Consider the following 14336-nt stretch of genomic DNA (forward strand, 5'->3'; position numbering starts at 1 on the left):
ACACATGGATAATGAAGAGGGAACTAATTAGAAAGTGCTCTGCAAATATTAAATTTTAAGTAGAGAAGCCAAATTAGGAATTCTCGAAGGACATATGAACGGAGTAAAAAAAGGTTATTAACATTCTGAGAGGCACAGAAACTTTGAAGAATCATTTAGTGTTAATGGAGCCCTGTGAGAATAGTTGGTTGCAAGGAGGGTCAATGAGCTACTGGGTGGTCTTTCAAATCTAAAAACCTCAAGCAATAATACCAAAGCATTTTAAAAGAGCGTTTAAAATGAATTTTATTGTTTGAATTTTACAAGTAGTCTTTAAAGGCTTCAAACAAGATTCTGTTGCAAAACTCTAATAAATAGCTTGCCCCAAGTCCCCAAACAAATGAAAGACAAAATAAAAACTGAACTCAGAAGGATAAGCAAGACTTCAGAATGCTTGGAGGTCAGCGATCTTTCTCATTTACAAAGAGATATCAGGCAATGTAACAATCTCCTTCATACAAGTCAAAGAGAGAAAGAGACAGACAATTGAGATCTTTACAGAGCATTCCAAAATCTTCCTATTTCCAGGATGGAAATGTCACCCCCCCCCCAAAAAAAATAATAATAATTCTCTGGAAAAATCACAATCATGAATGAAACTGTAAAAATCTGGAGGAGGGGGCAGGGGGAGGAGAGAGAAAATCCATCCTGTGTCTTTCAGGGATGGAGGAAGGAGTTGAGATTACTTGGGGCAGGGAGCTTCCGAGCAGATGACATCGCAGAATGTTCCCTACATCAGAGTTGCCACTGAATGGACACAGGTGGCAGCTTCATGACATTTTTATGAAGGCAAGAAACAAGGCCCCCAGGACTCCCTGGGTCCCTCAACACTGGTGGGCCTGGTGTGTCCGTCTGCAGGCCTGCGGGCCTTGGGACGATGGCCAGAGGCCCAGGGCAGCTGCATCACTAGACAGGAAAAATAGCACATCAGTCATTTCTGCAGCAGAATCCTCTGGCTGGCCACAAAAGGATTCAGAAAACGCCGTGCTGGAATTGCACACTGGGACATGCAGGTTTCCAGAGCCCATTCTATGATCACAGTCGTTGCTCCTAACAAGCGAGAATTAAAACAATTTAACATTCACTTTTCCCTAGACTGGTCAAGTCTTGCTTTGGAGAGAATTGATTAATATGGTAATTTTTGAGTAAGCTAAAAATACAGTTTTGCCACATTTTCATCTTTACACATCTCAAACAAAAGCTATACTTTTGACCAAAATGCATACAAGTGAGATTTTAGTCTGGAGGAATTCTGAAAGCCAGTAATGTTTGGAGCCGGGAAGCTGTAGAGGCAGATTCCAGTCGAACCAGACAGAAAGGGTTCTAGCTCTGAGCAGCACACACGGGGGACCATCTCTAGGGGAGAGGAACTGAGGGGTGGAGTGACGTCACAATGCAGGACAGGAAAGGGGCTTCGCCCGAGGCACTGGCTCTGTCTCCCGCACGGACTTTCGGGTAACCCTGAGCCCGCTGTCCTCCAGAAGGTAGGGACAAAGGGCACTAGCTCATGCACAGGTCATTCAAGGGAGGGAGACATCTTCTCCAAGCACCTCCCTCCCCAGGCATTTTAGGACAAAGGTAAGGAAATCCCCCTCCCCCAAGAAACCATGTGCAAAAACTTTATTTTCCTAAGGAGCAATGACATGGGTCAGGATAACGAGGGAAAGCTTGGATTACCTGAAATCAGTAAGAGCTCATGGAAATAGAGGCAGACGGGCCCCAGGCGGCCTAGGCCCACTTGCTTTTTAAAATACGTAACAGATAAAGATATTGTGCAAAAAAATAAAGACATTCACATTTTAGCAGTTAAACTTTTATTTTACTTTTTAAAATTTTTATTTACTTTTTTGTTTTTCTTTTCTACAAAAGGCAGATAATGATTGTTGATCTGCAATTGTTGTGTTGTGCGCTCCCCGCAAGGGGCCAGAGTAGGAAGCTAGGGCGGGCAGGCTGAGCAGGCTCTCGGCGGCGTGGCCGAAGCAGCGCCAAACCGCACCACAGAGCCCCCTCCTCCCGGGCCCCCTCCCCCAGCCCGGGCCGGCCCCTCGCAGCCTGCCCTAGCTCATGTCTATGGTGTTGAAGACCCATTCCGTGAACTTCTTCAGCTTGTCCGAGGCGTTCTGGGACTCCTCCTGCAGCCTCAGGTTGTCCTCCCGGAGGTGCTGGACTTCCGCCTGCAGGTGGGCTTTGTCTTCCTTTTCCTGGGAGGCAGGGCAGAGGAGAGGGCTGGGACCCAGCGGCTGGAGGGGTGGCCGGGGACCCGCGTGTCCCCTTCACCCACTTCTGTTCTTCATCCTAACAGTGTATCCCCGGCCTGGCCCTGGGGATCCCGATACTCAAAGCCAGGGATCAGGTCCCCCGGGGGCTCACTACGGTTCATTTTGGAACGTGAAGACATTACCGTGTACCTTAATGTCTTCTGCGAGGGCGGTCTTAAATTCTGGACTGTTGTTTGGTTTTAGGCTCTTAATACAGTCAAACTACATTCCATGTTCTTGGTGTGAGAGCCCGACTGACATGAAGATGGGTGGGTCTGGGCTACCGACCCATTAGACGGGGGGTGGGGAGGCCGAGAGAGGGCTCCGCGGGGCTGGCCGGGGTCAACAACTTTTCTGCACACATGACAACGAAGGCCTGCTTGCACGGGGTGTGCTGGTGGGAACCGAGCGCCAAGAAGCTCGTGGACCGTGTATCCCGAGAAAACAGACAATACCCACGTGTTCTTCCACTAATAGGGATTTGTTCAAGGGCAGTTGGCACTGACCGGGCTCTGCTTTGAGAATATGTGTTTACCTTCTTCAGATCTTCCCGGAGCATCTTCAGCATACCTTCCAGCTGGTCCACTTTAGAAGCCAGAGTCGGGGAGGAATCTTTACTGCTGGGGATGAGAAACAAAAGACAGTGTTGGCCGGGTTTGCTGGGCAGTTGTTAATGAGGCTGCTGTCTCTGTAAAACGGTTTTTTAATGTCAAATTTCTCAGTACAGTGACCCAATGTGCATTTTCACTTTAAAAAAAGAAAATGGTCATTTTTAACAAAAGGTAATGCAAGGGTGAAGGCAGCCCATCAGTAGCTTCCACTGTCACGACAAAAGAATACAGGACAGTAAGTGAAAATGGTCTGTCTGGCAACAGGAGCGGTACTTTCTGGAAGGTACAAATGTCTGTGTTTCCACCGCACAGCTGTGCAGTGTTTCCTATATTCTTTAGTGGCTGAAGGAAAGAGAGAGCCACTCCTCTGAGGTCAGCCCTACCTTGGGGCGACCAGGAGAAGGTAGGTCTCTGTCCCCAGAAAACAGTCTGTGGTTACTGATCCACGTGCAGCTAACTTATCATGCTCCTGTCTCGAAAGCTTGTCTAAATATCCTTTAAAATATTTTAAAAAATAAGAGTGTTTCAAAAGCTCATCCGTCCAACCTTAATGTCTCCTTTGCAGATCATAATAGCAAACTAAGCCCGCCAGTTTCTTTCTCCCAATTAACAGAAGTGCTGGTAATGCCACGCTTATGGAATACCAAAAAACCCCCAGGGAGCTAGTGGATGACAAGGCCACCCAGCGGCCGGGCAGACGGCCCTCGTCAGCCATTCTTCGTCCGGCTCCTGTGACCTGAAGTCAGGTCTGAGTGAGCTCGAGCCAGATCCACCACCTCAGAGTCCACAGCCCACAAGCTGAAGCCTTCCGCTAGGAGAACGTGCAGCTGCCTCTCCCCAGAGGCCAAAAGAAAAGACACAGATAGACCGAGGTTTTCGAGTCCTGGACTCAAAGGCAATATGTACTGGAGCTGTGTTGCTGTCTTCTGCTGGTTCTAGATCTACAAGCGCCAAAGGCCAAATTCACAGTGGCACGAGTGTCTCAAGGCTGTAAATAAATGAAACGATAAGAAGCTCCAAACCCCTAAGAGGAGACGCCCCAGGAAAACGCGTAGCAGCCTGTCTTGACTTCTGAAGGTTTTCAGAGTGAATTACGTGCCTGCAGAGGCTCTGATTTTTAGAAACACAACTCCATCTGTTCACTGAACACACGTGCCCGGCATCACCACCCTCTTCGGGTTCTGCGAAGACTGAAGACCTCACTGCTCGATAATCCTTCCGCAGGAAGACAGACTTGTTCACTCAGACTTCTCCTGCTCGGAGGGCCCATCCTAAGGTACATTCTGGGTTCACTGTGCCCTTGATGTTCTATTTTGTTTTTTCTTTTTAAAGTTCTCAACAGCCAAACTAACTGCCATTCTCGGTCCCAAGATGCCTCAGTGATCAGAGCGAACGCAGCACCTGTCCCTTACACCCCAGACAAGCCACCCCGACTCTTCCGCTTTCCCTGTGCAGAGCATTTCCTTATACACTCGATCAGCGAAGTCTTTAGCAACAGTCCACGGCTATTTGAACAACTTGTGCTAACCTCACTTTCCCTGTTGTCGCCTGTTTCCTAGATACCTGGATTCTTAACCATCCTCAAAAGGTTTTAAAAGGAGCGATTTCAAGCCGCTGACCTCCTCCTGCATCAGGGAGCACCCACGGCGTGTACCACGGCGGCCTGTCAGATGCTTTCCCAGAGTCCGAGCACACAACTCCCCAGCGGCCTCACCACTTGAAATCAGACAGTGGGATCCACCTCGGTACAGTTCAGCAAAAGTCAAAATCCCTGCTCTTAACTACTCAGGAAACCATCTGGGTCTCAGTTTGCACTTGCCTTTCGAGTCCTCTCGAATCTTCCCTCTCCTGGTGACCCGGATCTAACATCGATCTGACGCGGCACGGAGGGAGCCGCTAAGATGGGGGCACCAACTGACCAAGTACGACCAACTGGGGGAGGCACTCCAAAACCAGGCTCAAGGATGCCAGGTACATACTCTTCCTCACCTGAGGTGATCAGTCCTGAGAGCATACGTGTATTAAGGCCTCGTGAATTATAAATATTCATGATTAAGACTAAGTCATCAAGAACAGTTTCATTATGTGTACAGCTTTAGTTACAGAGCGTTCTAAGATGTGAAGAGTCTGGCCTTGTGGTGGTGAGCTCCGGTCAGCGAATGCCTGCGGCCTCCACCTCTTCCCCCACCTGCTGTCACGACAGCTGGGGACACACGGTGTAGAGTGCCGACCTCGCTACAGGGTGACTAACCTGCTGTAGGACTTCATCTGGGCCAGAGCCTGCTCCTCGAGCTGGTCACTGTTGGATGCAGCACTCAAGGGCCGGTGGCCTTCGTCAGTAGCAGCAAAGAAGGAGGCTCTTTGGACTGGAGGGAGAGGAGGAGAGGAGGAGACGATCAGTATTTCGGAGCCACGTTCCAGGCCGGGTCTGTCAAAGGTCAACAACTAGCCTACACTGACGGTCACATCTAATCCCCATATGGGGATACATCAGGAGGCTTCTCTGCTGACCCTGGAGGAGAAAACCACTGTTTCAGCTATAGGACAGGAGCGGTAGAAGATCCCTTCTGAAAACCCGGGCTGTGAATCCATTTGTAGTCTTCTTTTTCTTACTCATCAAGTAGCATTCTATGACATGTTTCCCTGGAAACAGGCATTGTGCCAGATTTCCAGACCAGGGCTTTTTCCACTCAGTGATGATATAAAACGCACTTCTAGAAGTAGGTTTTCCACTAGCCAAGATTCCTGGCTACCTTGGTGGGTTTTAGCCAAAGTCCAACCATACGTGTTTTAAAATATACCCAACCTAAAACTTGAGCCAAGAAAACACCAGAAAATTTTCAAAACCTCTCATTAAAAACACAAAACTATTACCATCTCCTAGAAGGGAGAGTAACCAATAAATTGAAATTTACAGTCATGTCAGTACTGGGGAACTGCCAGCGGCCAGCACGGGGCCGCCTGTGGCCTACTTCACGGTCACCTCAGCAAGTTCTGAAAATTACAGCTTAATGCACTAGCTACTTTCAATTCTTCAAACATAAGCCACCCCCCCCCCCAACAAACAACAAAACAAAAAACCCCTAACCCTAAACCACTCATCTGTTGTCTTTGTTTTCTAAAGAACATTTTAGCACTGAAGAATCTGGAATGATGACCACAGAGTGGAGTCAGTCAATCTGCCAACCTCACGTCCACATACACGGACAGCTTGGCACTCCGCGTTCCTTCTGTGCTGGCACACCAGCGCCCGTGGGAGGGCTTGCGTCCGAGAAGCGCACAGACAGCGGGTTGGCACAGGGCAGTGTGGACTGAGAACATGCTGCCAGATTCAGGAGAGGTGAATGGGAAACGCAAAGGGAATACCCAACATCTGTCAAGGCTGGGGCAGGGCCAAGTGGGACAAGCATCCCTAACAGATCCAATGGTGCACTTTGCAATGACGAACTCGCCACATGGTCAAAGACTCTCTCTGGACAGGTGTTCTTTTCAGCCAAGTGACAGCTGGGATTCCCCCACTCCCTGCCCTTCCCACGTGTGGGGAGGGGAGACAGCCATGCTACAAAATCCTGCGTAGAGGAAATGTCAGGCTACATCAGATTAAATCATACAGCGAGTGCCCCAGCTGGAAGCGCGCCCCTCCCGTGCGGTCTGTGTGTGCAAAACAGCAGAGTGGACAGACTAACCAGAGCCTCACACCCCCCAAAACTCAGCATGGCCTTGTAGCCCTGCGTGTCCTGCCCGGATAGTTGGCGGACTCACCCTCGTAGGCCTTGGCCGCATCCACCAGGTTGGACCAATCTAAATCGGCAGCCGCGTCGGGCAGGGGCATCAGGCCAGGGTCGGGCATGGGAGGCCTTCGGGTCTCCTGGACGTCCGTGAGGGAGCTGTCTGAGGCCGAGAACTCTCCTGTGATGGAGAAGAGAGATGAGATCCTTCTCACGCCTGCTGGAGAACCGCTCGAGATCTTACCCAGGCAGTGTGACCTAGAACCCGTTTCTCGTCCTGCAGATGGTCAGGGGCTCTTCTAAAGCAGCCGTGAACTAGGAACTGGCTTCTTCCAGTCTTACCTCATTGCCTAATCGTCTCTCACTGTCTCAGCTCTAGTAGTGTGAGGCCCAGAAAAGTTAATTTTGCCCTGAGACAGCATGTCTGCTTCCACAGGAGCTGTCTGTCTACGGGGAGTGGGGAGACACGTCCTCCTGTCTTTGTTTTATCCCCAGAGTCAAGGATTCAGACTAGGACAATGAGGCCTGTTTCAAAAGCCAGACCAGAGAAGCTTGTTGATCCCTGTTCTGGGGCAGAATACTGGACTCGGCCCTGGGGCCTGACCACCTGCCTGTGGACTCCCTGTCCCCGGGGACTGGCCCGCTGGTTTCCACAGCTGATGTGTCTGCAGGCTGATGTGGGGAGCAAATCAGATTGCACGAGAGTGCTCGATTACCCGAACGCAGTTACTACAGGCAGGTGATTTTAGGATTGGTGTGGGCATGCTCTCCTTCCCAAGGACAGAAGCAGCAACTCTTGGGATCGGTTTTGGATCATAGCAGTCCAGTAGCCTGAGCTTCCTTAAGGTAACAATTTTAAAAACACAAACATGAAGTCATCGTGACGACGAGCCTTTGCTCAGCCTGGGGCACGGAAGAGTGGGTGCAGGGAGCCCCCCGCTGTCCAAGCGCAAGGGGCTATCGCTCAAGTTCACGGAGGCAGGTAACAGAGTACACGACACACAGGTGCTCTGAGCAGGGCAGAGGCTGGGGCAGAAGCAAGGGCAGAGTGTGCGACCCCTGGAGAAGGGACACCGGGACTGTAACAGTGAAAACCCACGCCGCCGCAAGCTCGGATCTCAGTTAAAACTGCTGAGTGACTCCAGAAACACCTGTGTACAAGGAGTTAAAAAGTTTCCCCAATGATGATAGCCTGGTAAACCAAAGTATATTTAGTGCTTGTTTTCCCTTTCAAATGACAAAAAGAACTGCTCTGAAGTACAGCTGCTAGTTATTAATGTGCTTAAATTAGCAAAATGATGAGTAAATGGAAATCAACAAATACTGCCAGATATTAAATGCTCTGATCTATTTAAACACGCTCCCACCAAGGGGAAGTAGGTGGAACAGACAATTCTGCGTGTCACTCACAACCCTTCTCCCCTTTTATCTCTGGCACCCACATTTCCATATGTACAAAAGAAGCCACTCCTCCCCACTGCCCAGTGACAGTCACTGAAAAGGCCAGGGCTGAGGCATCGGCCCAACAAGGGCTGCTCCGTCTAGGAGATGGGTCACCGTGCTGCCTGACTTTCAGGAAAGCAAGAAGCTCACAGAGGGCAGCCCGTTCCCTGCCTTCCGCGGCGGGATAGTGTCTGCATGTGCGATTTCCAGGTTGCTCTCTTAGAAAGAAAACCTCTAGAAGACCGGGTCTGCTCTGACGGGACACATGCAGACATGCCTTCACAAAGGGTTTATTGCTGCAGGAGCAATGGAACTCAGGGGGGAGTGGCCCCAATGTAGAGACCCAAGGGGGAGAAAAGGTTAGGGCCTATTTGGTCACTACCAGGAAGTTTTTTCTAGAGTCTAGATGGTAAAAAGCAGTCATTTCATGTGTCAACTTTGGAGGGTGATCTTGTGAAGAAAAGAGAAGCCAGATTCCAGCTGTCATCAGATGGGGGAGAGGGAGCAGGGGGAAGCTGGCATGCTCCCCAAGGGATGCCTACCATCGGGGTGAAGGGGAGCAGTGAGCAGGACAGAAGTGTAGAGGGACACGCACAAGTGTGGGTTGAGAGCTCATGTGGGATGTGGGGAGAAAGCAAATGAGGCAAGCAGGAGATTCAAAGAAAATATTGCTCCAGAGAAGCAGCAGAAAGGAAAAGTAACATGGGTCTGAATGGAAGCAGAACACCCGGAAGGAGAAAGGCCAGATGGGAGACCGGGTACAGCATATCTAATGAACAAGCAGGACCCCAGGTTTCATAGCCGGAGTCTGCTGAGCTAGGTCACAGTAGGGGAGGGTGGGTGCAGAACTTCAGAATGGAGGTGGACAGAGGAGAAAGAAAAAGAACAAATGTAAACCCCAGTCTCAGAATATGGACTTTCATAAAAGAAAGCAGTCACAGAGAAGGCATTTATAAACTAAAGGCAAGCACATGGAGGTACCTGGCATCAATACGTCTTTCCCTAGACAAATACTTGGCTGTTCACTGAATGAATGAGTCAACCAACAACTGGCTGACACCACAGGCAATACCCTCAGAGTCTAGTGAAGACAGAGCAATGGCAAGTCTGGGCTCTTATGGTGGCTGGAGGGGTCCAATGGATACAAGTCTCCAAAAAATAATGTAATTTTAGCCAAATGTGCCCAATCACAATAGCAGATGGGATGTTTGGTAAGAATATAATCTCCAAACTACACCTTTGTATTAAATTTCAGCAGGCTTTGGGTAAGGTCTGGAAATCTGTTTTTAGCAAGCATGCTCGGAGAGGATTGGTACGTGCACCTGGTGTCCTAGTACTTATTAGGGCTGCCACCCAAGGGATGCCCCTTGATTGCCTGGCTCTGGGAGCCATGGGGGGACCTGCAATCCTGGGTCCCATGGAACTTTAACAATTGAAGGGACAGTTCTTGACAGCCTACCACTTGTAGGGCACTGCACAGAACGCAGACCGAAACAAGCTCCAGTCTTTCTGCTTATTCCATAGCTTTGGCCTAGGGCAGGCATCAGGTCTGGCACATGGCAGTGCTCGTGGGGCACAGAGGCCAGCCAGTGCCTGCTATCCTTGTGCCTGCCCTTTGCCTTCCTCAGGCTCACTGTTATCTCTCAGAAAGGAACTTATACACTCACTTAGTACCCCAGTTTTTAGGAATGCCACCTAGGAGACACTCTGAAATCACCAGGCTCTGATGGCCAGTGGGGCTTATAGTTATCATCCAATAAGACTGTATATTTTCATACTTTAAGAGCTGCTGCCAGAGGGTCTGGCTTTTTTTTTTTTTTTTTAAAGATTTTTATTTATTTATTGGACAGACAGAGATCACAAGTAGGCAGAGAGGCAGGCAGAGAGAGAGAGGAGGAAGCAGGCTCCCCGCTGAGCAGGGAGCCCGACGCGGGACTCGAGCCCAGGACCCTGGGATCATGACCCGAGCCGAAGGCAGAGGCTTTAACCCACTGAGCCACCCAGGTGCCCAGGATCTGGCTTTTAATCACCTACAAATCTAGGTGCTGACTGAGATCTTCCCCTTTAGGACACTGGTCTTGGCAGACCCCCAACTACTAGGGTCTATTAAAAATGAAACAGGCTGTTTGGACCATCACAAAGGTCTGAGAGACCAGAAAGAGCTAGGTCTGAGTTGAAGGATGAGGTTCATCTCCCAAACGAGGCTACTCCTTCAAGACTGGGAGAGGCGGCTGTCTTATCTAACACAGAGACTGACACAAGGAGCCCAGCAAAATGAGGAGACAGAGAAGTAGGTAATGAACAAAACAAGATAAAACCATGGAAAAAAAAATCCTTAATTTAAGGAAGATAAGTAATCTGCCTGAAGAGTTCAAGGTAGTGGACATAAAGATGCTCACTGAACTTGGGAGAAGAGTGAACATAGTGAGAGCTTCGACAAAAAGAGAACATAAGGAAATATCAAGTAGAAGTCACAGAGCCAAAGAATACAATAACTGAACTAAAAAAATATACTAGAGGGGTTCAACAGCAGATTAGATGAAGCAGAAGAAAGGATCAGTGAATTCAAAGATAAGGCAATGAAGCTCATCCAATCAGAGCAGCAAAAAGAAAAAAAGAATGAAAAGGAGTGAAAACAGCTCAAGAGACCTATAAGACAATATTAAGCAGACCAACATTTGCATTAGAGGGGTCCCAGAAGAGGAGAGAGAAAACTTCCCTAACCTATGGATCCAGGAAGACCAGAGTTCCAGACAAGATGAATATAAAAAGACTCACACCAAGACCCATTATAATTAAAGTCTCCAAAGTTAGACAAGAACATCTTAAACACAGCAAGAGAAAAACAAGTTGGTAGGTACAAATGAACCCCCACAAGACTTTTCAACAGGAACTTTCCAGGCCAGAAGGGAGTGGCTGAAAGAAAAAGAAACTGCCAACCAAGAATCCTCTACCCAACAAGGTGGTCCTTCAGAATTGAAAGTGAGATAAAGTTTTCCAGACAAACAAAGTTGAAGGAGGGGGTGCCTGGGTGGCTTGGTTAGCTAAGCATCCAACTCTTGATTTCAGCTCAGATCTCCCCACTCAGGACTCCCCACTCAGCCGGGAGTCTGCTTGTCACCTCTCTCTGCCTCTCCCCCTGTTTGTGCTCTCTCTTACTCTAAAATAAATGAATCTTTAAGAAAAAAAAAAAAAAATCTAAGAGTCCAACACAACTAGAATGGCTTTACTGGAAATGTCAAAGGGATGTCTTTAGGCTGAAAAGAAGGTGTGCTAATTAGTAAAAAGGAAATATAAAATATCAATCTTACTGGAAAAGATAAGCATATAGTGCAGGCAGTAGTAAATTAATTACAAGGCTAGTAAGAAAGAAGACAAATATAATAAAAATAATTATTTTACAGTTGGCTTCTGAGCAACACAGATTTGAACTGCATGGGTCCACTTCTGTGTGGATTTTTTTCTACAAATATTTCAGAAAAATTTTTGAAGATCTGCAACAATTTCAAAAATTTGCAGACAAACTACACAGCTTAGAAATATATCTATATAGAGAATATCTTGAATGCCAAATACATATATAAATCTATTATAAAAAGTTAAAACTTTCCAAAACACAGACATACTGTACAGGGCACCACTCACAGTTGAGAGAAATGTGTACAACAATGCAGTATTACATCATAATTGCACAAAATTCACTATGGCACATACTGTGGACTATTATAATAATTCTGGAGCCACCTCCTGTTGCTACTGCAGTGAGGCCTGGTGTTCAAAGTAGCTACTTAAAATGCATGTGAGGCTGATCATCTCTGCATGAGCAGTTCCTCTCTCCAGTGAACTGGGTATCACAGCAAAAACTGGTCTCCGTTCTCACGTACTTTTCATATAAAAAGTGCAACATCATAAACCCTGCATAATGCCAGGGGACCCATCCAAAGTGCTACTAGCGATGCTGGAAGTGTTCCCAAAAAGCAGAAAAGACATGAAATAACACAAAAACGTTGAACTGCTTGACGTGTATCCCAGATTGAGGTCTGCAGCTGTGGTTGCCTGCCATTTCAAGGTAAATGAATCTAGCATAAGGACCATTGTGAAAAAAAGAAGAGGAAATTCATGAAACTGTCACCAGAGCAGTGCCACAAGGCACAAAAATGTGGTACTTTTTGTCAAATACCCTTTTATCTCCTACTGAAAATGCAGCTTTCAGGGGGGTGTAGGACGGCTAATAAGAAAGGCATTCCTGCAGACTCTAATATGATTCAAGAAAAAGCAAAGTCATTATATGACGACTCAAAGGAAACGGAAGGTGAAAGATCGAAAGCTACAGAATTTAATGCCAACAAAGAATGGTTTGATAATTTTAGAAAGAGGTTTGGTTTTAAAAATGTCAAGATAACAGGAGAAGCAGCTTCTGCCAACCAAGAGACAGCAGATGAGTTCCCAGACACCATTAAGAAAATCACTGAGGAGAAAGGATATCTGCCTGAACAGGTTTTTAATGCAGACAAAAGTGCCCTATTCTAGAATTAAATGTCACAAAAGGCATTTATTATTTAATCCATATGAAAAGACGTGAGCAGCAGGATTTAAGGCAGAAAGGGACAGACTACTGTTCTGTGCATATGCAGTTTAGTTTAGGATCAGAGCTGCCCTCTTCTATAAACCTACCAACCCCCGAGTCTTGAAACAATACCAGCTGTCAGACTTTTTGGTTGTACAAGAAGGCCTGGAAAGTGAAGACCCTTTTTCTGGATTGGTTCCATTGCTGCTTTGTCCCTGAAGTCAGGAAGTACCTTGCCAGCAAGAGATTGCCTTCTAATGTACTTTAGATATTGGACAATGCCCTCGCCACCTAGAACCCCATGAGTTAGTGTTGAAGTGGTCTACTTGCCCCCAAACACGACATCTCCAATTCAGCCCCCAGATCAAGGAAGGGGTCATCAGAACCTTTAAGGATGATTACACACAATATTCTTCTTCTTCTTAAAAAGATTTGTCAGAGAGTGGTGTACAAGCAGGGGGAGCAGCAGGCAGAAGCAGACTCCCCACTGGGCAAGGAGCCTGATCCAGGATTTGATCCCAGGAATCTGGGATCATGACCTGAGCTGAAGGCAAATGCTTACGTGACAGAGTCACCTAGGCCTCCCTACACACAGCAGTCTGTGAAAAGGACTGTCAACACCACTATGGAAGGGAATTGTGATAGAACATCATGAAATTCTGGAAGGTCTGTACCATCAAAGATGCCACCAAGATTATAGAAAAAGCTGTGAAAACCATCAAGCCTGAAATAATGGATTCCTGCTGGAGAAAACTGTCCAGATGTTGTATATAACTTCATAGGATTTACAATAGAACCAATCAAGAAAATCATGAAAGAGGCTGTGGATTTGGCAAAAAGACTAGGGAGGTGAAGGGTTTTAAGATGCAGATCCTGGAGAAGTCCAAGAGGTAACAGACAACACACCAGAGGAATTAACAGAAGGCCACTGGATGGAGATGAGTGCTTCCAAACTAGTGCCAGATGAGGAAGAACAAGACAGAGAAGTGCCAGAAAACAAACTGACACTGGACAATCTGGCAGAAGAGTTCTGATTCTCTAAGACTGCTTTTGACTCCTTTTATGACATGAACCGTTATAGGATGTGGGTTCTGAACTAATGCTCACAGTGGAAGGATCGGTACTGTATAGAAACATATTTAGATAGATGAAAAAGCAAAACAGAAATTATAATGTATTTCCAAAGAATTACACTGAGTGTGTTGCCTCTCCGACCTCTCCTTCCAACTTGGCCACCCCTGAGACAGCATGGCCAACCCCTCATTCCCCCTCTCCTCAGCCTACTCAACGTGAAGACAGGGGTGAAGACCATTATGATGATCCACTTCCACTTAATGAATAATAACTAATCATCAGGCCACACAGTTAATAAACTGATCTGTTGTATATGTAAACATTTTGTGTAAAAATCTAACCATATAGCGGTAATTGTACAAGATGCTTTTCTGCCAACATCACCATCGCCAAAATACTCATCATGTAGAACACTGAGTGTAAGTCTTGTATGGAAGTGGATGACCTGTCCTTACATAGGCACGTGTGCCTGATGTTTAATACACAATTAATAATGCCTTAGTTTTTCTACTGTTTTAAAATTTTGCTTTCAAGGAATTACATTACTGTAAATTATGTCTCTTGCTCTTGTATCAGCCTATCATCATAGGAAAAAATGTAACAATGTTTCTAGAAC

General features: G+C 47.0%; 1 protein-coding gene across 4 annotated transcripts in view; it reads right to left on the minus strand.

The window, feature by feature from the left end:
- Positions 1 to 308: 308 nt before the first annotated feature.
- Positions 309 to 14336, minus strand: part of SIPA1L1 (signal induced proliferation associated 1 like 1) — a 136881-nt gene continuing 122853 nt past the window's right edge. For 2 of the 4 annotated variants that reach the window (XM_032345067.1, XM_032345064.1), the window contains 4 exons: positions 6671 to 6817; positions 5160 to 5274; positions 2833 to 2914; positions 2097 to 2240 (listed from right to left, as the gene is read on the minus strand). In XM_032345067.1, coding sequence (XP_032200958.1) covers positions 2097 to 2240; positions 2833 to 2914; positions 5160 to 5274; positions 6671 to 6817 — 488 coding nt within the window. Of the gene's footprint in view, positions 2241 to 2832; positions 2918 to 5159; positions 5275 to 6670; positions 6818 to 14336 lie in introns of all 4 variants that reach the window. The other 2 variants (XM_032345063.1, XM_032345066.1) reach the window with 2 other exon arrangements.

This window comes from Mustela erminea, chromosome 5, assembly GCF_009829155.1.
Source record: "Mustela erminea isolate mMusErm1 chromosome 5, mMusErm1.Pri, whole genome shotgun sequence".
NCBI classification, from domain to species: domain Eukaryota; kingdom Metazoa; phylum Chordata; class Mammalia; order Carnivora; family Mustelidae; genus Mustela; species Mustela erminea.